At 46.4% G+C, this 25,852-nt stretch overlaps 1 protein-coding gene and 1 pseudogene across 1 annotated transcript in view; both read left to right on the top strand.

The window, feature by feature from the left end:
* Positions 1-12,125, top strand: part of CDCP1 (CUB domain containing protein 1) — a 54,217-nt gene extending 42,092 nt beyond the window's left edge. The window contains exons 5-9 of the mRNA XM_027097033.1: positions 1,822-2,043; positions 3,082-3,462; positions 4,850-5,215; positions 7,252-7,339; positions 9,965-12,125. Coding sequence (XP_026952834.1) covers positions 1,822-2,043; positions 3,082-3,462; positions 4,850-5,215; positions 7,252-7,339; positions 9,965-10,397 — 1,490 coding nt within the window. The 3' untranslated portion in view covers positions 10,398-12,125. The remainder of the gene's footprint in view (positions 1-1,821; positions 2,044-3,081; positions 3,463-4,849; positions 5,216-7,251; positions 7,340-9,964) is intronic.
* Positions 12,126-24,458: 12,333 nt separating this feature from the next.
* On the top strand, positions 24,459-25,118 carry LOC113614995 (40S ribosomal protein S15 pseudogene; annotated as a pseudogene).
* Positions 25,119-25,852: the final 734 nt, after the last annotated feature.

The following is a 25,852-nucleotide window of genomic DNA, read 5'->3' as shown; positions in this document are numbered from 1 at the left end:
AGGCTAAGATACCTGATAGACAAATCGGCAACACCCATGACTTGCAAAGGCAGCACCACCTTGCATAGGCATCTTCCTAACTTGATGGCTTCTGTAAAAGCAGAACGAATGAAATTAAAAAGCAACTCCGTAAAAAGTGATTTCCAGGGGTTCATAGTGTAGAGCCTTCTGGGGATGACATTATAAAGTGAAATGACTCTTTTATAAAGTAGTCTGGTAATCCATTCTAAAAAGTTGAAAAAATATTCCTATTCTCTCACCTAACAATCAGTTCTGGGATTTTATCCTGAGGAAACAGATAGAAACTAAACATGCACATGTGCTTATTAGAATCTTTTACTTCTAGTGGCGCAATCATAGAAGTGACCTAAAAAAACAATAATTGGGCAATTTTTCCAAATTATATAAGAAATTCATACATATTTTCTAACTAAAAATTCAAACATCACAGACAAAGCTAAAATCCCCCCTGACCATCTGTATTGTCCCTACTTCCAGGCCCCCCTCCTAGGGTAACCACAATTATGGGTTTGTTATATTTCTCTCCAAATCTTTTTTCTCTTCATTTAAATATTAAGTACATGCATACATAAGTATGTACATGTAGAAATCGCTATTTCATTTTACATAGACTTTATAATCAAATGGTGTCATAGTCTAAATATGGTTCTACAACTTGCTGTTTTACCTAATACTATATCTTGGAGGTTCTTATATCAGGATATTTAGATCTCCCTCATTCTTTTTAACTGCTGCGTAATATTCCATTGGTCAAAGTTTCATGGTCTGTTTAACTATTCCAGTATTACTCCAGTCACTGTCACAGCACTGACATACACATGAGGGCATATATACGCATGTCACACTGCTGGGTTATAGGGGTGTAGGGTTTTTATTTTTATACTATACACTTTCTTTTAATTTGCTTTTCTCTGATTATAAGTAGTATTACAAGTGATATTAACAACACTTCATATTTTGGCTACTTGGACATTTATATTTCCTTTACTGTGAACTTCTCCATCATTCTGTGTAGAAAATATTTTCTCCCAGTGTGTCCCTTGTCCTTTAAACATTATTTATGGTACCTAAGTCAGAAAGATATTTTAATCTTTATTTATTTATTTTTTTTGCTTTTATAATTTGTGTTTATTCCACATTTATAAAGATATTCTCTTTGTTTTTATTTTGGTGACTGCTTTGAAGTACTAGTGTAATTTTATTCTTTTACTAATGGGAGAGACCATTCTCCTGGCCCAGCCTATGGAATACTTCATCTTTTTGTCATTTATTTGAAATGTAGCATTTATTAGAGATTAAATTATACTATCTATGGTTCCATCCTGTCTGTGAATCTTGTATCCCTGCACTAATACCAGCTGTTGTTAATTACTCTTCATAGAGGGAGAATATTTAAATAGGTGATGCTAAATCTCCCTTAGATGACTAAGCTTAATGAATATTTTAAAAGCTTAGTGAATATGAAAACTATATGGTAAAATAAGTGTATCTGCATAAAATAATGGAGTAAAATCTGAGTATAAAATTTTATATACACCTTACTGTTAAATAGGCGAAAATATGCATGCATACGCACAAGGACTAAAATGAGTTTGAAGAAATGAAAGCAGTTACATAAGGATGGACAAAATGCAGTCCACTGACTTTTTAAATTTTGTTTCAAGCTATCGTAATGTTTTCTTAATAATAAAAAAATTTCCCAGTGTCCCCCAGCCATGAGAGATTTTGTGCTCATTTTTGCCATCTCACGGGGCTCATCCTGATCCATTCTTCATGCCTGTTTTCTGTTTGTGGTTCCAGATAAAACCTACGTGGTTGACTTGAGTAACGAGCAAGCCATGTCACTGACCATCGAGCAACGGCCCGGCAAACTGAGCCGCAAATTTGTCCCCGGCTGCTTCGTGTGTCTGGACTCTCGGACCTGCAGCACCAACCTCACCCTGACAGCTGGCTCCAAACACAAGATCTCCTTCCTTTGTGATGATCTGACACGCCTGTGGATCAACGCCGAGAAAACCATAAGTACGCCCCTGCCCCTTCAGTGCGCTCCTCCCGGGCTGTGGGAGTTCTCCCCTCCCTGCCCTGTCTTAGTGGGGTCCACTGGGTGGTTTGTAAATAGTATGATCAGAAATGCCCCCGGCAGTGAGGGTGAGCAAGGGCAACCAAGAAGCACAGAGCAAGGTGGAGACACACCCACTTTGAGACCAGCAGCCTCCGTGGGAACATGCATCTTTCAGAAGCAAGTGGCATCCCCCGTGTCCATGCTCACGTCTCCTCTGTCCAGCCTCCAGTCTCCCTCCTGTGAAATCCTCGTAGCCTTCCCCAACCTCCCCCATGCGCATGCCCCCTGCTTCCACGCTCACTGCTCACTTGTCTTCTGTTGCATGAGACCAAGTCTTGAGCTCAAAAACTTTGGCTTCTTCCATTTTTTATCCCTTTAGCTACTAGCCATGCCCGACATGTGCTAGTCACATAGAAATGTTTAATCAGTGGAGGGCAGCAAAACCAATAGTCACCTCCTTGCTGGGCCACCATCATCTCTGATGTGGATGCTCTTAGGGTCTCCACTGAGGCAGTAGCTAAAGCCACGAGAGGCAAAGCAGCCAGCCCGAGGCCACCCCATTAGGAAGCGGCAGAGCTGAAACGCCAGCTGAGATCTCCCCAACTCTGCTCCCAGCTCTAACCACTACGCGAACTGCCTCCCCACAGGCAGGGACACTGGGCAGCAGGGCTGGGTGAAGGGAAAAACCTGTACCCTGCCCACGTGGCACTTAGCATCTAAGACACAGGTTGTCTTAGTTGAGAACTTGAGCAAACAAGAAGAGAAAATTTCAACCCTGAATACTCCCCAGAAGTTGTTCTGCCAGTTTAGTGGAGAGTAAGAATGCAAGAGCAGGAGGGAAGCTAGGAAAGGGGCGTCAAGGAGGCAGGAGCGCAGGACAGAGCAGGAGAGGAGAGACCAAAGGGAAAAGCGAGAAAGCCTCGGGCTGACTTGAGAGCTGGAGAGGATGCACTTCCGGTTTCCTCCCAGCCTGGGTACCACGAACCCCTCTTTCGTAGGCTGCCTGGACCACCGGTACTGCCACAGGAAGGCCTACTCGCTCCAGGTGCCGTGGTACATCCTGCAGCTGCCTGTGCAGCTGCACGACTTCTCCTGGAAGCTGCTGGTGCCCAAAGACAGCATCAGCCTGGCACTGGTGCCTGCCCAGAAGCTGCAGCAGCACACTCACGAGAGGGTTTGCAACACCAGCTTCAGCTATCTCGTGGCCAGTGCCGTTCCCGGCCAGGACCTTTACTTCGGCTCTTTCTGCTCTGGAGGCTCCATCGAGCAGATTCAGGTGAAGCAGAACGTCTCGGTGACCCTCCGTGCCTTTGCCCCCAGCTTCCAGCAAGAGGCCTCCAGGCAGAGCCTGACCGTGTCCTTTGTCCCCCACTTCAAAGGTAAGGTGGTCTTTCACTCTCTCCCCATCTCGATGCCCTCTTAGCCTTTCTTATGGGGACACTTATCTTATTTTGGTTTTCTGATCGTCTCAATTGTCAATTTGAAGAGAAGGGATAGCTGAGTGGGCTGTTCCTTATACAAGATGATGAGTCCTAATCCTGACTTTACCATTAACCTAGTGTGGAAAATTCCAGGAGTTAGAAATAAGACTGTCTTGACAGTGGGAGGTGATGGTTGGTAGGCAGCAGAACAAATAATCAGGTTCAAGGCTTTTTTGGAAGCAGGCAGGGCATAAATGAGAACTAACCAAATATTCCCAAGTCCTGGATTCTTGAAGTGGTAACATACAAATCCTTATGCAGATATTTTTATGATTCTGCTTTGACAATTCAGAACGCGGTTTGGAGGGCACAGAGGAAGGAATACTGGGAGAGAGATGAATCTCTAGAGCGTTCTCCTGCATGAGGGAGCAGACCCCTCCTGGGAGGCTAGTGTATGATCTTCTCAGGCAGCAAGTGAGGTTTAAATTGGTCACAACGGTGAACTCTACATTGTTGATTTTAAAATTCACAGTCACCACTACAAGTTGCTAAGTTCATTTTTAAAACTGACCAAGACCTTAAGGTTTACCCTGTAATTTTGTTCTCAGAGGCATGAGTGGGAGGGAAATGAATCTGGCCGTAAGATTAAGGTCATTCCACGTTGCCTGGTATCTCCAAGGTTACCAGAGAAACTCCTTCTGGGGAATCTTTGAAAATAAGACACACCATCCTCAATGTGGAGTGTTGGGGTTTTATCTCACCTGAAGATAAGGAGTGGATTAGTTGACATGTCAGAGACCCTTTCAACTTTGCAACCAGAAAGAATTCTTCCCAGAACCTGAAGTTTTCTAAATCTGCAAAATAGAAATCAGTATACACCAGTCCCACCATGGAGCAGGGCGTTGGATAGACATTAGCTCCATTGAGGGCATTTCTGAAAGGAAGCTGAGACAACCACCAGTTTGGCAAACTGGCCTGTTTTGTGTTTGTTTGTTTGGTTGGTTGTTTGGTTGGTTTTTTCAAAAGGCCCGAGAACCTAATCTGAGACTCTATTCCTTTGCTGACCAATATGGTAGCCACTGGCCACACGTGGCAATTTAAATTTAAATTAATAGTAAACAAAATTAAAAATTCAGGTCTTCAGTCACACCAAGCACGTTTCAAGTCTTCAACAGACACATGCGGCTGTGGCTACTCTCTTAGCCAGTGCAGATCCAGAGCCTCTCCATCATGGCAGGAAGCTCTGTAGTCTGGACAGTATAGCATCATCTCCTCCACCCTCCTATTCTCTCCATCCTGATTGAGTGAAACAACATCTGAGTGGATTCTCTTCCTTTTCCTGCAGAGGAAGGTGTTTTCACAGTGACCCTGGACACGAAAAGCAAGGTCTACCTGAGGACCCCTAACTGGGACAAGGGCCTACCATCCCTCACCTCCGTGTCCTGGAACATCAGTGTGCCCCAAGACCAGGTGGCCTGCCTGACCTTCCTCAAAGAGCGGACGGGCGTGGTCTGCCAGACAGGGCGTGCGTTCATGATCATCCAGGAGCAGCGGGCCCACACCGAGGAGATCTTCAGCCTGGAGGAGGAGGTGCTGCCCAAGCCAAGCTTCCGCTATCACAGCTTCTGGGTCAACATCTCCAACTGCAGCCCCATGAGCAAGAAGCAGCTGGACCTGCTTTTCTGGGTCTCGCTTACCCCAAGGACCATGGGTAAGGTCTTTCGGGGGTGGTGGTGGATAGCAGTTGGTAGCTGAGGGATCAGGAGCAAGACTGGAAGGCAAGTCAGAAAGCATGGATTTGAGTCCTGGCTGTCCATGTATCAGTCAGCTGTTGTGTCAATAATACTGTATAACAAACCACCCCAGAACTCAGTGGCTTAAAAACAGCCATTTGTTATTGCTCACATGTTGGCTGGGCAGTTCTGAGCTGGGCTTGTCAGGGTTCATTCACTCAAGCACCTGTGGGCAGCTGCAGGTTGCTTAGAGGACTTTGTCAGTCTTGGCCGGGCACTCTCACATGTCTGGAGCCCAGCCAAGATCAGCCGTGATAACTGAGATTCCTTGGCTCTCCTCAGCATGGTCTCTTATCCTCCAAACTGGGGCCTGTTCTCATGGCAGAGGCAGAGAGATCCAAGAGAGGCTGGGGGAAGCATGCAAGGTGTCCTGACGCTTAGGTTAGGAACTCATACCCTGTCCCTTTGACAGCATTGGTTTGGTCAGCCCAGATTCAAGGGGTGGACAGGTAGACTCCATTTCTTGATGGGAGGAGCTGCAGGATCACACAGTAAATAAAGGACATGGGTCAGGGCAGGGGAAGAATTAGGGCATTTTGGTAGTCAATCTACTATTAACCTCTTTCTGACATAGGGGAAGTCTCTTTACTCCTCTGATCTTCCTCTGCAGAGAATAGATGATTGTAACTACCCCATAAAATTATCACTGGGGATTCAATGTTGGTGATTAAACTGTGAGGACCTGGAAAGTGTGACACAGATACATGACGCTGGCTTTTTTTATTTAGTCCAGTGAAACATTAGAATCCTTGAATGCCCTCAGTCGTGGGCCTCAGAGCCATGATGAGGATTTTGCCTTTATGCCCAAAGTGGTAGTATCCACTGAAGAGTTTCAGGCAGTCTGTGGTGGGGCCATGTTAGCCCTTGATTCCAAGATAGTCACAGAGCACCACAGAGTGTTGGAACCACGGAGTTTTTTTCCCCAGCCCCTTCCCTTCTGGGTGGTCAGATAGACTGTGTGTCCACCCAAGGCCACACAGGTGGTTAGCAGCAAGAGAACCGACGGGGACCAGAAGCCACAAGTGAAAAGCTCGCCCACACTCTCAGATTAGCTCCTGAGTTTTCTTCCTCTCTTACATTCATTTTCTGTCATTTATTTCTAGTCCTATTTTCTCACAGTCTCACCTTTTGTTTTCTTATTGAACAAGCCAGAAATTCTAAATCCTGGTTTGGTGCAGGGCTCTCTCTCTGATATATTTTCTTTTTCCTTTGAACAACTGTAGGAGAAGGACAGCACACATGAAACAACCCTCTCCTTAACTCCTTCACCTCTGACTTTTGACTCCTTGCTTTCTTCTACACCCCCTGCTCTTCTCTCCTCCAACACGGGCTGTGGCGATCAGGGGAGCACAGCTGGGATAGGCCAGGAGTAGCCTTTGGAATAGATCTGGTAGGTCCCCCAGTTTGTTTTAGTTATCTTTCACTGCATAACAAACTATTCCAAGATTTAGTGGCTTAGACAATAACCTTTTTTTTTGGCTCACAATTCCATGGGTCAGGAATTTGGATGGAGCACAGCAGGTGGCTCATCTCTGCTCTAAGATATGAGGGGCCTCAGCCAGATGCCTTGAATAGCTAGAGGGGGGCTGAGATGGTTCACCTTTGCTCACTTTCAAGGCTGGGAGCCTTGGTTTGTCTTCCTCATGGAGTCTCCACATGGCTACTTGGGCTTCCTCACAGCATGGTCTCAGCATAGTCAGACTTCTTACATGGTGGCTGGCTTTTCCTCAGGAAGCGCAGGAAGCTGCCAGGTTTCTAAAAGGTTAGGTCCACACCAGCACAGCCCATATTCAGGAGGAAAGGAAACAGATTCCCCTTAAAGGGAGGAGCAGCATGTGCGTACGAGGAGGGAAGGAATGGATGGTAGCCATCTTTGAAGACTGTCTACTGGAGTTCATCACCAGCCTGACACCAAGTGTCTCCCCATTCTCCTCCCTTGTGTCTCTGTTCACAGACCTGACTGTCATCATCCTCGCGGTGGTGGGAGGTGGCGCCTTACTGCTGTTTGCCCTCGGACTCATCATTTGCTTTGTGAAAAAGAAGTAGGTGGAATTTCTCGAACTGTCTTCACCTGAGCTGACACCTCCTTACATCACACAGACCAGAGCTGTCATTAATTATTGACTTTTTTCCTTGCTTTCCATTTTCCCCCGCAAAGATCAATGTTAAATAATATTGCCAGGGCGGGTACTTCCCTAGCGGTCCAGTGGTTAAGACTCCGTGCTTCCAGTGCAGGGGGCGCCGGTTCAATCCTTGGTCGGGGAACTAAGGTCCCACGTGCTATGCAGTGCGGCCAAAAAAATAAATATTGCAGGGGGTGAATTCCCTGGCAGTCCAGCAATTAGGACTCCAACCTTTCACTGCCGAGGGTGCGGGTTGGATCCCTGTTTGGGGAACTAAGATCCTGCAAGCCACCTGGCGTGGCCAAAAAAAAGAGAAGTGGAAAATAAATAATATTGCTGGATGTGAATTATGCTTGGAGGGGGAAAAAATCCCCTACCTAGTAGGAAAAAAAGTACACATGCGGTGACATTTTAGCCTGCAGTTTTACGCAGCTGCCTCAGCATAAGTCCCCTGTGAATCATTTACTGTCTGCTCATTAGACTGTGGTCCTCACAGGGGTGATCTTGGCAGGAAAACGCTCCCGTAGACCCTGCCAGACCAGGCCTGTGAACCCGCTCCCCCCGTCACCTTGAGGAAAACACACTCACGCTGCCCAGCTTGTTCTCCTCCAGTTTCTTAAACAAACTGTCTGTTTTATGCTTGTTTATTGGCCTCCAGACAAGCATCAAAAAGCCAGCCCTGTGGGCAAGAGGAAGGAAGACCCAGTTAACTGACTCAGTCTCACCTTCCACCCCCTCAGGATAACAGCTTCTGTTTTATGAGAGGAAAGTGTTGACCTTTTTAGACAGAGTACATGCTGCTGCCAGATTTCATCAGTTCTGCTCCTATTTCTAATTAAAGCCATGGGGGCGGGGGGAATCTATTTCCCTTAGCAAAAAACTAAAAAAAAATTTTTTTTATTAACTGGGGCCATGAGCAAACAATTGAAATTGCTGATCAGAAATGTCTCTACTGATGAGGGTGGGTTGGCAGGTTCGGGGGAGGCGTCTTCTCTGTGAAATGTGATTGCACACATCTGGCATGAGGGAAAAGGACTTCTTTCAAAGAAACATCATTATATCACTCCTCTCAGGAAACTTTCCTGTCTGGGGTGCACAGTATGTTCCACCCAGATGGGAAAGCATGGCATTAACACTGGGCCCCAGGTTCCTCATCAGGAGGGAATTGGACGAGGGGAGGGGCCAGCACTTGCCTCCATCCCTAAAGTGCCCCAGTCCCGGCCTGGGAATTACCAGCCCCTGCCTTGCTGTGGGGGAGGCCACTGGCTGGCAGGTTTGCATAAGGCCTGTCTGTCCCCAAGTTGGGTTGGGAGGGAGGATGGGTTCCTGCCATGAGAAGGAGGGCAGACAGTGCCGTTGAACTTGGTCATGAAGCATGTATTTCCTGAGGGTCTCCTGGGCCCTAGGAACTAGGAGAGGTGCTGGGGATACACAAGACACAGTCTTTTCTCCTGCCGTCTATGGGGGCAGAGGGACTAAAGAAGCAGGCAAATAAGGAGGCGGTGTCAGGACAGTGTGAGAAGAGCTTGGTGGGGACAAGCAAGGTGCTGTAGGAGCACATGGGCGGAGCATTGCTACAAGGCTTCAGGCTGGAGGCCTTGCAGCCTGTCATCCTGGCCAGGGAACCCAGTGTTACAAGCTACATGTACTAGATTTATTTTTATCTGAGAAAAGTACAGGTTCACAATGAGTGAACCGCCAGCCATGCATTATGTGGTCCATTATGCTAATTGAGCTACTGTCCTCCATTTGAATCTCTGGTCAGCTAAAAAGTCAGCATCCCCTGCTTTTCACTGGTGGAGATGGAGGGCGAGGCTTTGTTTTCCGAGGCAGGGAGTGCAAATGCCCATCCATGTCCAATACCAAAGAACATTACAAACCAAGCATTAAATGGTGTTAGGGAGGAACCCGGGCACCCCGGCCTGACTTTTGTCTTCTTTGTAGCTCTTTCCTCTTTTGGAGGTTACTGCTGAAGGGACTGGATCCCTCTGCTGATGCTGAGTCCTACTGTCCCCAACTCCAGCTAAAAACTAAGATACAACCTTCCTGAGGTTGTATCTGAGTGTCGTATGCTATCATTTAGAAACTAGATGGTCATAGTTTGTGCCCATGCAAAACTGAGATGAAGCATTAGCTACAGGAAAGAACTCAGAGAGTTATAGAAGGTTGACCTAGGTACACCCGTGCTTGATGTGGTTGGTTTGGGACACCACCTGTCTCTGCTAGGAAAGAGAGGTTGTCAGATGTCTCTACCTTTGGATACCACTCAGGTATCAAAGCAAACTCAGGCACAGAGGGTGTTAACAGTGCCCTCTCTAAACCACTCTCTGCTCCTGTTTCCACCTTAAAAACTGGAGACAGAAGCTGGTCCCTTTCTAACTGTTCGCTGAGGACAGCAGTTTCAGTTTCAAACGCTAAGCTATTTGAGGGACTTGGGGGAGACCCAGTCAGAACCCTGAATGATCTTCATTCCAGTAGGGATGTACAGTTGGTGAGCCTCTAAGATCGTTTTCTTCCTGACTTCTGTCTTGTTCCCTTCCTCAGTAGGAAAAAGAAGATCAACAAGGGCCCAGCTGTAGGTATCTACAATGGTAACGTCAATACCCAGATGCCGATGCAGCCAAAAACGTTTCAGAAAAGACGGAAGGACAACGAATCCCACGTGTATGCCGAAATCGATGACACCATGGTGTATGGGCATCTGCTGCAGGATTCCAAAGGGTCCTTCCTCCAGCCAAAGGTGGACACCTACCGGCCCTTCCAGGGCCCCACAGGGGACTGCCCTCCCTCCCCACCCCGCATATGCTCCAGGGCTCCAAATGCAAAGTTGACCGAAGATGAGCCATCCTCTGGCTTCCTTTCTGAGTCTGAGAGCGAAACGTACACCTTCTCCTACCCCAGCAACAGGAATATAAGCAATGGGAACACAGACCCTCCCTTGCTAGAAACCTACGAGACCATGGAGCCTGGGGAATAATTTGGACCCACCCCTAAGACTTGACATAAAGCAGGGCACTGAGATGCCCTTTAGGGTTCCCACCCAGAAATCCTGAAGAAGAGGAATTCTGTGGAAGGATAGCAGGAGGTTTTTCTGGATGCCACCAACTTCTGATTTCCAAGTGGACTCATTCCAGTGCTGAGACATTGAAAATGATGAATTGTGATCTGGATACAGTCATCACAGTGAAAGTCCTTCTAAACTCAGGTTGGGTTGTAACCAGTCCATAATGAGAGGGGAGAGGCTGAATCACGCAGGACAGGGGTGCAGTGAGCCCTGGATTTGGATTTGGATTTGGATTTAGACTTCTTCAGGTTGACAGTGCCAACCCCTAGGAGCCCACGGAGACCCGTGCTCTCACTGGGGTCCCCTGGGTGGAAATGTCAGTATGCTTTATTATATTTATTTGGTGGTCCTGTGTATTTAAGAAGTCAATTGTATAGCCATGCAGCTCTTTTCACCTGACGTAGTGACAGCTCACGCTAACTGGTTAGTTGGCTGGGTTTTGACTTCTGCTCACCACTAGATGTGTTTGTCCCCTGGGAGGTGGGAATAATTTGCAGTCTGTCCAGCCAGAAAAGGGTGTACGTGTTTGAGGGTACTGACGCACATCTGCTTTGATAAGAGACTTGCTGGTTCTCTTGCTCTGTGTGTGGTTATCCTACCATAGAAATCCATCTTGAGTCTCATTGTCCTTTGACCTAGAAGTAAGAGAAATTTCATGGAATTGCCATGTGTGGCTCTCCCAGCTACAGCAATACTTTAGCATCTAAATAGAAATTTAGAGAGTATTTTCATCCTCTAAAAACATTGAAGGATACACCAAAGGGTGGCCGCCTGTATTAGTTTCCTAATGCTACTGCAACAAATCACTACAAGCATCGTGGCTTAAAAGAACGCAAATTTCCTATCTTAGGGCTCTGGAGATCAGAAGCACAAAATGGGTTTCACTGAGCCAAAATCCATGTGTCGGCAGAGCTGTGCTCCTTCTGGAGTCTCTAGGGGAGAATCCATCTCCTTGCCTTTCCCAGTTTGTAGAGACTGCTCACATTCCTTGCCTCAGATGGTGGCAATGTGACATTCTTGCTTCCCTCTTTTACTGACAAGGACCTTTCACTTATAAGGCCCGGCCGGATAGTCCAGAATTATCTCCCCATCTCAAGATCTTTAATTACACTGAAAAGTCCCTTCTGCCCTGTAAGGTAACATATCCACAGGTGCTGGGGATTAGGACATGGACCATTATTCTGCCCACCACACCTTTCCTGCCCCTGCAGGAGAGACTGGAGAATGATCCAGCCTACAGGTGTGTTTTGTTTAGCCTGTGCATCTTTTTAAAGAGTTAGTCACCAGCATTTAAAATTATAAAATGTTTACATAAAATTCCGGATCAGAAGGCCTGGCCATGCTGCGGCTCACATTCTCACCGAGCAACAACCAGCTGGAGTTGAAACGCAGCTCATCTTTAGATGCGGCATCTGGTTCACCAGTTCACCACAGGGCCCACCAACCCTGTCACGTCACACACTGAGGCTGAGGGTCTGCTGCTATTGGTCAACACCCTGCAGAGTTGCTTCTCATAATGAAATGGAAAGTTCAAGACTCATATCTCATATGAAATAAGAAGACAATTCTTAAGGCTGATGGGTGCTTCAGGAAAGTTTCTTTTACACACAGCCCACATCCTTCATTTATACTAATTACCAGCCCAGCTCCTGTGGGCATTTGCCTTTGTGGCCCCTGTTCTCATCCGGGAGGAGAAGGATTGTGTTATGGCTTGTCAGTACAGTCCCAGGTCGATACTTCTGTGGCAAAACCTCCTTTAAAAAGTAGATGTAGGGCTTCCCTGGTGGCGCAGTGGTTAAAGAATCCGCCTGCCAATGCAGCAGGGTACATGGGTTCAAACCCTGGTCCAGGAGGATCCCACATGCCACAGAGCAACTAAGCCCAAGCGCCACAACTACTGAGCCTGCACTCTAGAGCCCACGAGCCACAACTACTGAACCCGCATGCCACAACTACTGAAGCCTATGCGCCCTAGAGCCCGTGCTCCGCAACAAGAGAAGCCACTGCAATGAGACGCCCGCTCACCATAACAAAGAGTAGCCCCCGCTCGTCGTAACTAGAGAAAGCCCGCGCGCAGCAACAAAGACCCAATGCAGCCAAAAATAAATAAATTTTTAAAAAATAAAATGAATTAACTTTTTAAAAAAAAAGAAAAGTAGATGCAGGTCGTCGTGTTCAGTGACTTCACCTTGGAAATAACACTGCCCAGACTTGTCCACCTGCTACTTTGCCTCCATGAAAAGGAGTTTTGCAATCTCCTAAATGGTGTGTTCCAGGGGTTTTTTTAACTCTTTCCAGGAGGAAGAGTATGTTGGGGTTTTTTAAATTATGCCTTCGGTGCTGACAGTGACACCTTTACTTCTGAAAGGCTGGCTCTGCCCAGGGACCCTCAGCGTCGACCTGAGATGCTGGCAAACACCCTCCAGGAAGGGCCAGAGGAGGGCTGTGCCTTCCTTCCCTCTGCTGAAATTGTATCAATATTTAAAATCATCGTTGGGGCCCTGGCCCTCCATTCTCTGCCTTCTCTGACCCCCTGGCTGCTTCTGACAGTCACTCAGTCAGTGCTCTGAATCCCACCCTTAAAGCATGGCTGTCATCACACGCCACCTTTACTCACAAGGGCACCACGTGGCCATTTTCTTTTAACTGAGAGCTCAAAACTCCAGGCCAAGTTGCTGTCTTCCTGAGACCTCAGGTGGATTTAATGTTTTCCAAAGACATGCCTCCTTGAAGGGGCCAGCCCGACATACCCCTGGATCTTTTCTTTAAAGCCCAGGCCCCACTTCTGTAAAATATTTCAGGGTCACTGAAAACCAAACACATTTGTTGAAGCCTAGCTTGTGCCAGCACAGTATCCTCCACGCTGGGTCTGCTGATGCCGGGCTGCCCTCACGCCCATCCTCTGTACCTGTGACAAAGCCCGACTCAGACAGGACTGGTTAATGCTGCAGTCATTTTGCACGGGAGGGCGATGTCTCAAGGAAGAGTCAAGGGGGAAAAGCATAAGTCCATGGAACATAACCTGGGTCAGGGTTGGGACTGATCTGTGTGGATCTGCAATGCTTAACTCAAAATAATTTATTTGTTGTATATACTTTTGAGGCAGCATTTTATTCATTTCCTACACTTTTTTAAATAAACAAATATACAGAAAAAAAGGCATCAGGTTGTTTAAATGCTTTGGCGACCTGTCCCCTGGTTCAGCTGAGGCCCTCATTTCCCAGCTTCAACATGGGCTCAGCAGATTCCATCTTCTCTATGTGTTTATGGTCCAGCAAGCTGGATTCCGGGTTGCCAATGAGTGACTGAGAGGCCAGAGTTTGTTCTGTTCTTGTTGAGGCAACCTGAGCCCCCTCTCTGTGACCCTCCCAATACCTGACCCCCACAGAGGCCACCCTTGCCACTGACTGCTCTACACCCAGTGCAGGTCACCAGCCACCAGAAAGGCAGTGGGAGAGGGAAGCTCCAAGCGGGTCCCCACCACCTGCCATGCACTTGGAGGGGAGACCCAAGTACACGGAGGAGACCGGGCACGGCTGTGTAACAAACCACAGCAGACCTTAGTGACTTAAGAACAATCACATATTTTGCCACAAACCCACGTTGAGCAGGGATCAGCAGGGATGGCTTATCTCTGCTCCGTGTGGCCTTTCTGGAGCAGCTCAACTAGAATCCACTTTCAAAATGGTGCATCACACAGCCGGCAAGTTATTGCTGGCTGCTAGCCAGGAGCATTGATTCCTCATCATGTGGACCACTCACTCCACAGGGCTTTCTGGGCTTCTTCACAACACAGAGGCTTGCTTCCCAGGGCGAGTGTTCCCAGCATCAAGATGTCGGAGCTGCTAGTCCCTCAAGGCCTGGGCCTGGAAGCTGGCACAGTGTCACATCCATTCTAGCCTATGGGTGCGTCAGTCTCAGAGCCTCAGGTTTAAGGGGATGCATATATTGCATCGTAAGAGCATTAAATTTGTAGAGAAGTGACAAGACAAAGGAAAAGTACTTTGAGCTTCTAGGAGTGAGTGGCAAATTGTGAAAAGGTAAATAAACGGGGGGAGTTAATGGAAAATACGGGTTTTCGCAAGGTGTGTTGTATAGATTTCTCTGCTGTCATCTCTGGGCTAAGAGTCTAGAGTTGTCTCTGTTGATTAAAGAATCAAACTGTCCTTCCCGGTAGAGAGGGAGAGGACAGAGAATTTTTCTTGTGTCTGTTTCTTCTTAATTGCCTTCAGCTCAAAATGATCCTTACACCAGGCTTGCATGTTTTGGGGTGGGATACTCTGAATCCCTCATTCTCCCATTTGAAACATCAATAAGTTTCATATATTAAAAGTTGAATTGGCAGCTGTGCAGAGAGATTTGGGTTCGAAGTATTGAAATAAGAGATCTACAAAGGTGGAAGCACCATAGATGGAACAAGGGGAAAAGAGCAAATCTAAGTATATTGCCCCATATCTTACTGAATCAGTCTCTTAGACGTGGGAGTAAGTCACCCTGGTGAAACAGTTGTGTTTCATTTCAGGAAATGGTACTGCAGGTGGGAGCAGGGTGCCCACTTAAGTTAAGCCTCTATATAGTGTGAGCAATCAGGCACTTAATGAGGGACACTTCTATAGAAAATGAAGGGGGGAAAGGGCTAATGGTTAGAACAAACTGTAACCTCAGTTTTTGAGTCCAGAAGGTAGTTAGAAGATTTCTAGATGTTGGGCTCAAAGCATTTATTTATTTATTTATTTATTTATTTATCTTCCAGTTTTATTGAGATAATAATTAACATACAACACTGTATTAGTTTAAGGTATACAGCATAATGATTTGACTGACATACATCATGAAATGGTTACCACAATAAGTTTAGTGAACATCCATCATTTCATATATATACAAAATTTTAAAAAAATTTTTTCTTGTGATGAGAACTCAGGATTTACTCTCTTAACTTTTGTTTATAACATACAGCAATGTTAAGTATATTAGTCATGCTGTACATTACATCCCTAGTACTTATTTATCTTATAACTGGAAGTTTGCACCTTTTGATCACCTTCATCCAACTCCCCCCTCCCCCACTCTCCTGCCTCGTTCCATAACTTTTTTTCTTTTTTTTAACATCTTTTTTGGAGTATAATTGCTTTACAGTGTTGTGTTAGTTTCTGCTGTGTAACAAAGTGAATCAGCTATACGTATACATATATCTCCATATCCCCTCTCTCTTGTGTCTCCCTCCCACCCTCCCTATCCCACCCCTCTAGGTGGTCACAAAGCACCGAGCTGATTTCCCTGTGCTATGTGGCTGCTTCCCACTAGCTATCTATTTTACATTTGGTAGTGTATATATGTCCATGCCACTCTCTCACTTCATCCCAGCTTACCCTTCCCCCTCCCCGTGTCCTCAAGTCCATTCTCTATGTCTGTGTCTTTATTCCTGTCCTGCCCCTAGGTTCTTCAGAACCATTCTTTTTTTTTTTAGATTCCATATATATGTGTTAGCATACGGTATTTGTTTTTCTGACTTACTTCACTCTGTATTACAGACTCTAGGTCCATCTATCTCACTACAAATAACTCAATTTTGTTTCTTTTTATGTCTGAGTAATATTCCATTGTATATATATGCCACATCTCAAAACATTTTTAGGTGGTGGAGGAGAATAGCAGTGCCAAGCCAACGAATTTCCTAGTTTGCAATTTGAATGTCTGGTGCTAGCATCTACATCAGCGTCACAGTCACAGATATTCCTCAGTGCAGAGCATGGAGGTGTCCAGCTGCACTTTGCAGGGTTTCTCCTCCTTCTGCTGCTCCTTCTCCTTTTTTTTAGACAGTCCTAATAAGGATCTGGACAGCCAGGTTTTAGTTCTCAGTGACACCAAGTTGAGAGGGGGAAAGGAAAAATGGAAATGTTAATTACTAAAATGCACAAATGTTAGGAGCCAGTTTAGCAAGAGGTCAAAAAGCTCAGAGACAGTGAGCATGGCTAGAATTTGACAACCCACAAGAATACACTGTATTTTTTCTATTGACACATAGAATTTCTCTCTATAATTATCCCCATTTCTATCAAAGATAATCAAAGAATATTTTGTTTGAAATATATAGTCTCATTAAATTGGGCCTAATCATTTACATAAGTGCAGCATGAGTAGTAACATTTATCCCCAGACTGAAGAGACCTCAGAATTACTAAGAGGCAGCTGTGAAGCACCACCTGTGTACCCTAACAGGCAACCTAACTTCTCTGAACCAAAATTTCCTCAACTGTAAAGTGTGAATCCTAATACCTATTTAACAAAGGTGATGGCCAGGGTGGGGAGAGATGATGTATATGACAATGCCTGGATTTAGTTACATTAAACTCTTCATTACATCTGCATTGAAGAGAAAAGAATATCGCCCATAGTCTGCTCATCTGGCTTGGTCTCATCTCCAGCAAGCTGGTTGTCTTTTCCTGTGAGCTGACAGTTCTCTAGCTAATTGTGTCAAATTCAAAGATGCTGTACACCTCGTTCTCTCCAAATTCATTTAGCTGTGAGCTCCAGCAAGCTGGCATATGATCCTACAGCATTTGTGCAGCCCTGGAAAGAGATGTTCCTGGGAGAAGCATTACAGCATGAGCCGTGTGGGCTCCACAGCCAAGGAACCGGGAACTGCGGGGTTTCATTTTCTAACATTATTGCAGTATGTTAAGATATTTGGCTGCCTGTGTCTGAGGCAGCCCTGGGTCTTTGGGCCTGCCTGACCAGGCACCCAGATCAGAGACGGACCCCAACAAACACATGTGAGGGGTGCGGCATTCCCTATCGCCTGAAGTAACAATAGCAACGGTTCAGTCTTTTCTCCCTGCTCCACCCTGACCCGCAAAGGACACCTTTCCTCACTGACAAGAGGCTGGGCAAACAGTACCACTCCTTTAAAGATGGTCAGAAACTCATCACTTCTTCTCCAATGTAGAGCTAAGTCAGTGCCACTAAATAGCCTCTAAGCATTTGAAAAGTTTCAAACAGAAGTTTGAAAAAAAGCTTGTTAAACAGAAACTGTGGACAGTGTTTGCCTTCATGGAAGGAAACTGTGACTGGGAAACTTTTCCTCCCCATATACCCTTTTGTAGCTTGTGAATTTGAACCATGCAAATGTACCTTATTTTAAAATAAAAGAAAATGAAAACAAAAACTTTAAAAAAAACTTGTCAAAACTCAAGATTCTTTGGTGGTTTTACTCTTCTCAGCCTCCTGTGTGTGCAGTTTTTCAGAGATTTTAAGCCTCCCTTCTCCCCTCCCCACCCCCCGGTGGTGAGACCAGTTTGGCCATATTTCATGCCCCTCTGGTCAGAGATACCAGGTTACTCCCAGAGAGGCTAAAGGCTGGAAAAGACTGGAAGGTGTGGTAGCTGCTCAAACACCCTAGAAGGCTCTTCCACAGCACCTCGGGGACTCCATTCCTCAATGCTGATACTCCCAGGCCAAGAAGTCCTCCGGGGGTTGACAACCAGTCCTGGGAGAGGAGGTGTGGAACTCTCCCCTCGCCCATCTGGAAAGAGGAGTCCCGGCATCAGCTGGTGAAGTGACTTCAGCCCCTTCATTGCCCAGGATGTTCAGATCTGCCCTCTCCAGGATCCAGGCCGGAGGGACTAGAATCCACTCAGATCTTAAGCCCAGGAACTAGGGTTGGGAGGGGGTTGGGTGGCTCCTTGGAGTTCAGGGAGAGAAAATCATTTTGTGATACTTAGTCTTTCGAAAGGAAAAAAATATTTTTAGCCAAAATCCAAGTCCATAGCCCTGTGGGAGTGAAAGAGCCATTATGCCTCAGACTTGGATTCAGTGTGTACTTTGGACCCTGGGCTGGCTCACTGGGTCTCAGGATACCAGCAGGGGCCAAGTCCGTTGTCGGTCCCTTTCTTTTCAAGAGACACTAATTGCTTAGCAGCCTGCCAACTGCAGTGTCACCAGAGCTATCTGCAGGCTGAGCACTTTCCCCACCCTCCACCTGGGGGGCTGGGGGTGAACCTGCCCTCCAACCTCCTCCCAAGGCCACCCCCATCCAACCCCATCACTGGTTGCAGGCACCACCCAGGAGGCCCCTGCTGGTATCTTGAGGCCCAGTGAGCCAGCTGATGGAAGAATAATTGGGAAATGTGTTCTTCAGAGGTGATCCTTTCCAATCAGGATTTAAATCTTCCTCACTTCCTCTTGAAAAGCAACCCGGTGATATTTCTGCAAATAACAGTCTCTTTGAGAAATAGTGGTAACATAGGTACTTCCAATAATGAAGATAAAAACCCCTTATACCTTTTAAAAAAGGTCTAGTGTCAAATCAGTCCACTATATCCAGGATGAAGTATTTTCAATTATGTTTTCCTTAAATAACATGGGTAACAAGCTCCTTTTGAGATAATAAAGACTTTGTCTTTGGTGTTAAAAAAAAATTAATCTATTTTCTCCAGGCCAGGGACATCAGTTTTTAAGATGAGAATTTGCACTTGCTACAGATGCTGCAAGCAGACTTCTTGCACAAATAGATCAAGATGTTTCTATTTGTCTTCAGATCCTTGCCAAGAGTTGAGCAATAATTGAACATGGCATCAACTCTGCTTTGATCTTCATGAAGAATTTCAGTGTGGGTAGCACTCAACTGTGTGGTATTCATTCTGCTGTGTATCCAGTTATTTCAATGTACTCATTAAATACCTACTATGCGCAAGACAGTGTGCTAAGGCTGAGTGCTGGTGGAGAAGCTGCCAGGTAAAGTGCTATGAGGGAGGGTTGGGACATGGGGTGGGGGAAGGGAGGAGATTACAAAACTTCCATGGCAACGTTTGCTCATTCATTCAAAAAGCATGGCACCAAACGAGGTGCTGGTTACCTCGATTCCATTAGATCCTTTCTTGAGTTGTTAAGACACTTCTAAACTGAAAGAGGAATGAATGTGGGGCTTGGCTGGAGAGGCAGTCATAAAATGTGATGAGTTCTTTGCCAATTTTTATTCAATTTTCCCAATTCTGACCTTTTGTTTCTAGCCCTGCTCCCAAGGCAACAGACCAGGTTGCAAGTATTTAGCAAACAAGCTACATTAATCTGTAAACTAATTAAAACATATTGTGATGATTTCTCAGCAATATTCTTTAACCCATAACCTTCATTTTGGATACTGGAAAAGAAAACCGTGCACTCTATTGTGGCCCTCAGGAACACTTAGGGCTGGAGCAGCTAGAAGGTAATAGACTCTGCACCTGTAAGACATAGGTCATCTCAAGATTTACCCTTGATTCCAAACCTCTGCACAGAGGACTATTGTTTCTTTAGGAACAGCAACCTAATATTTTCTTGCCTGAAGGAGAGATGAAAACCATATTCAGGCTACTGAGGAATAAAAGGAACCAAACAGGCTCAGTTGGGGAGGGTGGCACCTTGGGGCTTCCTGGATCCAACTCACCATACCCAGAGTTTGGGATAGAGAAGGGTGGGCCCTTCTATGATGCTTTGGTCTCATCTCAAGTTTCTGAATTGCCATTTTCCAGGTCCCCTTTCCCAAGTTCTTTGAGGACCCAGAAAATTAGAGAGAGGGTTTTGAAGATCATGGCTGTGCTAGGGATGAGGTTCTGCCGAACAAACACTGTCCTCCTCTCTGAACAGCCGCCCTAAGATGCTAAATAACGGATGACATGAGAACATAGGAAGGAAATCAATGAGCTTTGTCTCCTCAGTTGGTCAAATTCTTCCAGCAAATTCCTGTGAAAGGGCTCTTGTCACAGGGGACCATTAAATAAAGGACTGTTTATGCTCAGGGGGCCCCTTCCTCCCTAAGGTGTTCAAGGCCTGCCCCCAAAATGACAGCAACAACAAAAATCCCCACCCAAGGATCCTGGGTTACCTCAGCTCCTAATCCTTCCAGATCTTTCTAGTTTAAGAGCAAGCGCTCATCCTGGAGCTGTGAGGCAAGGGCCTGAGGCCAGACTCATCCCCCACCTTCCTTCCAACCCATCTCCCAGGAAAGGATGAGGCCCATCTTGAGGCACACTTGTAAACCAACTGCCCTGGCCTCCCGTCCTCCCTTCCCGCTTCTAAGACATGATTTTAAACTATGTTTAAAGCGGACCAGGTGAGGACAATTAGGGCAAAAAATACCTAGGCCTGAGGGGCCCAGAGGGTGAGAAAGACCCTTGAGGCCCAGAGGAGAGTTGAGGGAGCCCGAGGTCCAGAGAAGGAGGCCCTGAGCGAGGTAGGGGGAGGGGAGGGCGAGGACGAGGCGAGGTGTTGCGAGGGGTGGTGGGTGGGATCAGGAGGGCGGTTGGCCCAGTTAGCGTCCTGGTGGCGAGTCTGGACTGCCTCCGTCCAGGCCGCCTGCTGGTATCCTGAGGCCCAGTGAGCCAGCTGAGAACCAGGAACCGCACTCTGTTCAGGGTGGAACATCACGGAGGAGGCCAAGAGCTCTGCCTCACCAGCCTGCAAGGAACCTTCCCCATAGCTTCTGGGTACGGGTGACGAAGCTTGGACCCTCATCAGAGCACAGAAGGCCGTGAAAGCCAGGTTTAGGGCCACCAGCGTGTGAGTAAGGAAACTGCAGGATCCCCAGTCGAGGGCATAGGCAGGTCATCCGTGAGACTGTGCCAAGGGCGTTTCTGGTTAACATTTTCACCACTGAGGGCAAGAAAGGTTGCTCCATCTCGCTTAAGGCCCCCCTTTGCCTTTGGAGCTTGCATTTCCCCACCTGGGGACTATATCCTCCCCCAGGTAAAGCACACAGCTAAAAGTGGCAGCCGTGTGGTAGAACAGGTGGCTTAAAGGCCGTCTGGCTGGCGGCACCATTCCACACAGGCAGCCTCCCCGCAGCTCAAGCTGACTTGGCTCAGGTAGGATGCATAGAAAACCTTCTGCCCACCTTTCGATTTCTTCTCTTTGAGATCACAGTTCCTTTAGTCTGGTCCCTCCTAGAAGCATGAATTTTCCTAACTGGTGCCCTCTACTTCAGCCCACAAGTTAAAAGTTGAGCCGTTAACTTTGGCCTTTTAAGTCTCTGGAAGGCGACGATCATTACTGGTCTGTTTTTGCTCCTGAAAGACATGTGCGTTTCTTTCTTTCTTTGTTTTAATTTATTTTTTATTGAAGTATAGTTGATATACAAAATTATATGTTATAGGCATACAATATAGTGATTCACAATTTTTTAAGGTTATACTCCATTTATAATTATCATAAAATATTGGCTATATTCCCCGTGTTGTACAATATATCCTTGTAGCTTATTTTACACCTAATAGTTGGTACCTCTTTCTCTCCTACCCCTATATTCCCCTCCCCCCTTCCCTCTCCCCACTGGTAACCACTGGTTTGTACTCTATATCTGTGAGTCTGCTTGCTCTTTTTTTTTTTTTTTTTGTCTGCACCATGTGGCTTGTGGGATTTTAGTGCCCCAACCAGGGATTGAATCTGGGCCCTCAGCAGTAAGAGCACAGAGTCCTAACGATGGGACCACAAGGGAATTCCCTGCTTCTTTTTTGTTATATTCGTTTGTTGTATTTTTTTAGATTTCACATATAAGTGATATCATTTGTCTTTGTATTTGTATTTGTCTAGTATTTGTCTTTCTCTGACTTATTTCATTTAGCATAATACCTTCTAGGTCCATCCATGTTGCTGTAAATGGCAAAATTTCTTTTTTGATAGCTGAGTAGTATTCCATTGTATTTATATACCACATCTTCTTTATCCATTCATCTGTTGATGGACACTTAGGTTGCTTCCATATCTTGGCAACTGTAAATAATACTGCTGTGAACATTGGGGTGCATGTATCTTTTCAAATTAGTGTTTTCATTTTTCCTTGATATATACCCAGGAGTGGAATTGCAGGGTCATAAAATAGTTCTATTTTTCGTTTTTTGCGAAACCTCCGTACTGTTTTCCACAGTGGCTACACCAATTTGCCAGCAGTGCACGAGTGTTCCCTTTTCTCCACATCCTCGCTGACATTTGTTATTTGTATTCTTTTTGATGATAGCCATTCTCACAGGTGACCTGTGCGTTTCTAAACTGATGACTGCTCAGACATGAGACTTAACTTTGCAGCCCTGTGAAGGTTCAATGTATTTCCACTTGTGTATGATTTGTTCAAGGGCACAGAGCGAGTTAGAATTGGAACCCTAGTCAGGAGATTCATCTACACCTCGACTCTTTGTACTGAGACCTTTTTTCTCATCATTGTCTTGCCTTTCATTTCTTCTCTTTTTCTTTCATTGGCTGGATCCAGCACCTGTGGACCACCTGTCTATGCCCTGTAGCCGAAGACCACTAGGAACAAAGTTGGATTTACTGATTTGTTGCAGTGAAGGAGGCTGTGTACATGCATAGATGAGGAGTCATGGGGCCTCTTAGCACAAGGGACTTGTAATAGAACTTGCGCTTGTGTTGTGATGTGGGGGAAGTTTTAAGGAAGCAGGGGTTTGCTCTGGATTGGATGTTATCAGGAAGCAGGATCGATTCTATGCTCAGGAATTTCAGTTTTTATATAGAAGGTGAGACAAAGGCAGCAGAGCTAAAGCCGTGGTTGGTGAAGGGACAGCTGTCATTTGTGTCAGCTGGGGCTGGGTGATTTCTGTGGTTTGCACAGTGGCTTCATATTTGTCTGTGCTCAGACATGACTACAGAATGGTGTTTGTCAGCCTTGTCTGAGGTTGGTGATCTGTGAGACTGGCTCTGTTCGACAGCAGAATGTTGCAGCCTAGCTGAGTGCCTGGTGGTAGGGACTGTTTTTCTCTTTGTCATTACAAAGGCCAAGCCTTGATCCTCAAGTTCCAACCTTCTTTATATCCTAGTCTCATATCTTCATGGTGGGATAGAGGCCCTCACATCTGAAGAGGAAGAGGAGGAGGGATGGACGAGAAGGAGGAGAGGGATTTCCTTGGGGGTGGGGGGTGAAATAGTATCTTAGCTTAGAGGATTCATATCTTTGTCACCTGAATGGATCCAGGGTTCTATTCCTCTACCTGGATAGAATGATATTCCAAAGCCATGTTGAGGGGGCAGGGGAAGGAATTAGGGTAACATTGGTGTGCAGGTGTCCCATGAATTATTGGAGGAAGTTCCAGGTAGAGGGGTGGGGAAGGCAATAAGAAGTGGCCGTTCTTAGTACAGAAATCCTCACTTAGAACGAGTGGATACATGTGTATGTATAACTGACTCACTTTGCTGTACAGCAGAAACTAACACAACATTGTAAATCAACTATATTCCAATTAAAAAATTAATTAAAAAAAGAAATATAATCCACTCTTCTAGGAAGCATAGACAGGATGATTGTACATCCCAATTTTCTGGTACATCCCTGATTTTAAGTAATATAACTGTTCGATTACCTCGGGTACAGTTTGGCTACATACTACATTGCTCTATATAATTTTTTTTTTTAGTGGAATTTAGGGGAATCCATTACATGTCAGATCCTCTGAGAAGCAGACAGGAAAATGGGATTTGAAGTGCAAGAGATCGATTGGGGGAAACACCTGTGAGGGCTCAAGAGCCGCAGTCTGAAGAGAGCCCTCTGCAGTACAGGGCTGACCCTGTGTAAAGAGACGGGGGAAGAAGGACTGGGTAGGAAGAACCTCAGACCACAGCACAGTTCTGAGAAAATCGTGGCCAGGCCTCTGGGGAATCCCCAGGCTAAACTTTCCCCTTAGAGGGGTCACCTCTCTGACGGGAATAGTTCCGTGCTGGTGCCCCTGCCGAGCTCAGTCACTGCCCAGAGGCAGCCAGCGAAAGACTGGCCCCTGTAACCCCAGGTGGCAGCCAAGGTTGTCAGTCAGCTCCTGCTCTTGGCGGCAGGTTCTGCTGGAGCCATCTGAGCAGCACCCTCGATGGCCATATGTTTCTTCCTTCACCAATACCTTTTTTTTTTTTTTTTTTTTGAGTCATTGAAACAGGTCAACTCCTCCTAGAAGCAGGAGCCGAGACAGGATTAGACATGCAAGAGATTTGTTAAGGGAAATGCCTGTAAAGGATAAAAGGGGTAAGAGAGGAGGGGAAATAATCCTATACGAGTGTGACTTAAACTGTAGAGTGCTGGCGAATAAATACGTTCATAGACGTGTTTTGTTTTGTTTTAAGCCTCTGTTAAGTCATATGTCCCGAATTTTGGCTTGGGAAATACGGTTTCCTTATAAGTCGTGTAAAGTAAGTGATGATACTGGAATTTAGGAAGTGCCAACAAGGTGACGGAGGTAGAGCAGAAGAAGTGTGCCTTCCGCAAGCTCACCTGCGGCCGCGTGGACCTCGACCAGCTACTGGACACGGTCTGCGCGCAGCTGACGCAGCTGTACAGCCCGGGTCAGCGGCGGCAGCCGCACTACGTCCTGCGGAGGAAGCAGCCCTCGAGTGGCTGCTGAAGCGCCTGCACGAGGCCAAGAAGGCGGTGCCTCCCACGGAGGAGCCTGAGGTGGTGGAGACGTGCAGCGCGGCGTGATCATCCTGCCCAAAATGGTGGGCAGCCTGGAGGGCGTCTACAACGGCAAGACCTTCAGCCAGGTGAAAACCAACCCTGAGATGACTGGCCACTACCTAGGCAAGTTCTCATCACCTACAAGCCTGTAGCACGCCCTGCCGGGCACGGGGGCCACGCACTCCTCCCGCTTCGTTCCCCTCAAGTAGCGGGCTGGCCAATAAAGGCACAGACTTCTCTCTACAGAAGAGAAAGAAAGAAATTGGAATTTAAAGCATCAAACAAACAAGGTCTGGCTCAACTGTTATTTTATTTTCACGGCTTCTTTCTGTGAGGGCTTTCCAGGTACCCTCTCCCTTACTGCTTCTCAGCTTCTCAACAGGGGGTAGTTTTGCCCCGCAGGGGACATTTGGCGATGTCTGCAGGTATTTTGGGCTGTTACAGCTGGAGCCCGTGTTGCGGGAGAGTAGGCTCTCCTCTCATTGCAGAAAGAATTCAGAGAGGAGACAGGTCAAGAAAGCAAAGCGAGGATTTATTTAAGGGATGGTAGGCTCTCAGAGCTGAGTAGCTGCGCTGGTTTCTTGGCAAGCCCGTTATGTGGGGTGTAGAAATGAAGGGGTGGGATATTCATTGGCGAGGGGGTAAGGGAGGGAGGGGGAGGGGGGAGGGGGAAGGGAGGGAGGGGTTTGGGGTCATATTCCCTGATTTTCATGCTAGCTCCACCTTGCTGAGGGGAGGAGGAATTTTTGTCCTTATTTAGTCTTTTCTTTTTTAATTTTAGTTCATTTTTTTATACAGCAGTTTCTTATTAGTTATCTATTTTATACGTATTAGTGTATATATGTCAATCCCAATCTCCCACCACCACCACCACCACCACCCCTTGTCCTTATTTAGTCTTGATCGGAAGTGTCATGGCCTCGGTGCTTGATGGGAACTTCTT

This window comes from Aethalodelphis obliquidens, unplaced genomic scaffold, assembly GCF_003676395.1.
Source record: "Aethalodelphis obliquidens isolate GAN/ISIS:26980383/991018 unplaced genomic scaffold, ASM367639v1 scaffold111, whole genome shotgun sequence".
NCBI lineage: Eukaryota > Metazoa > Chordata > Mammalia > Artiodactyla > Delphinidae > Aethalodelphis > Aethalodelphis obliquidens.
Note: the sequence above shows the minus strand (reverse complement) of the source record. Positions and strands in the feature narration are given on the sequence as shown.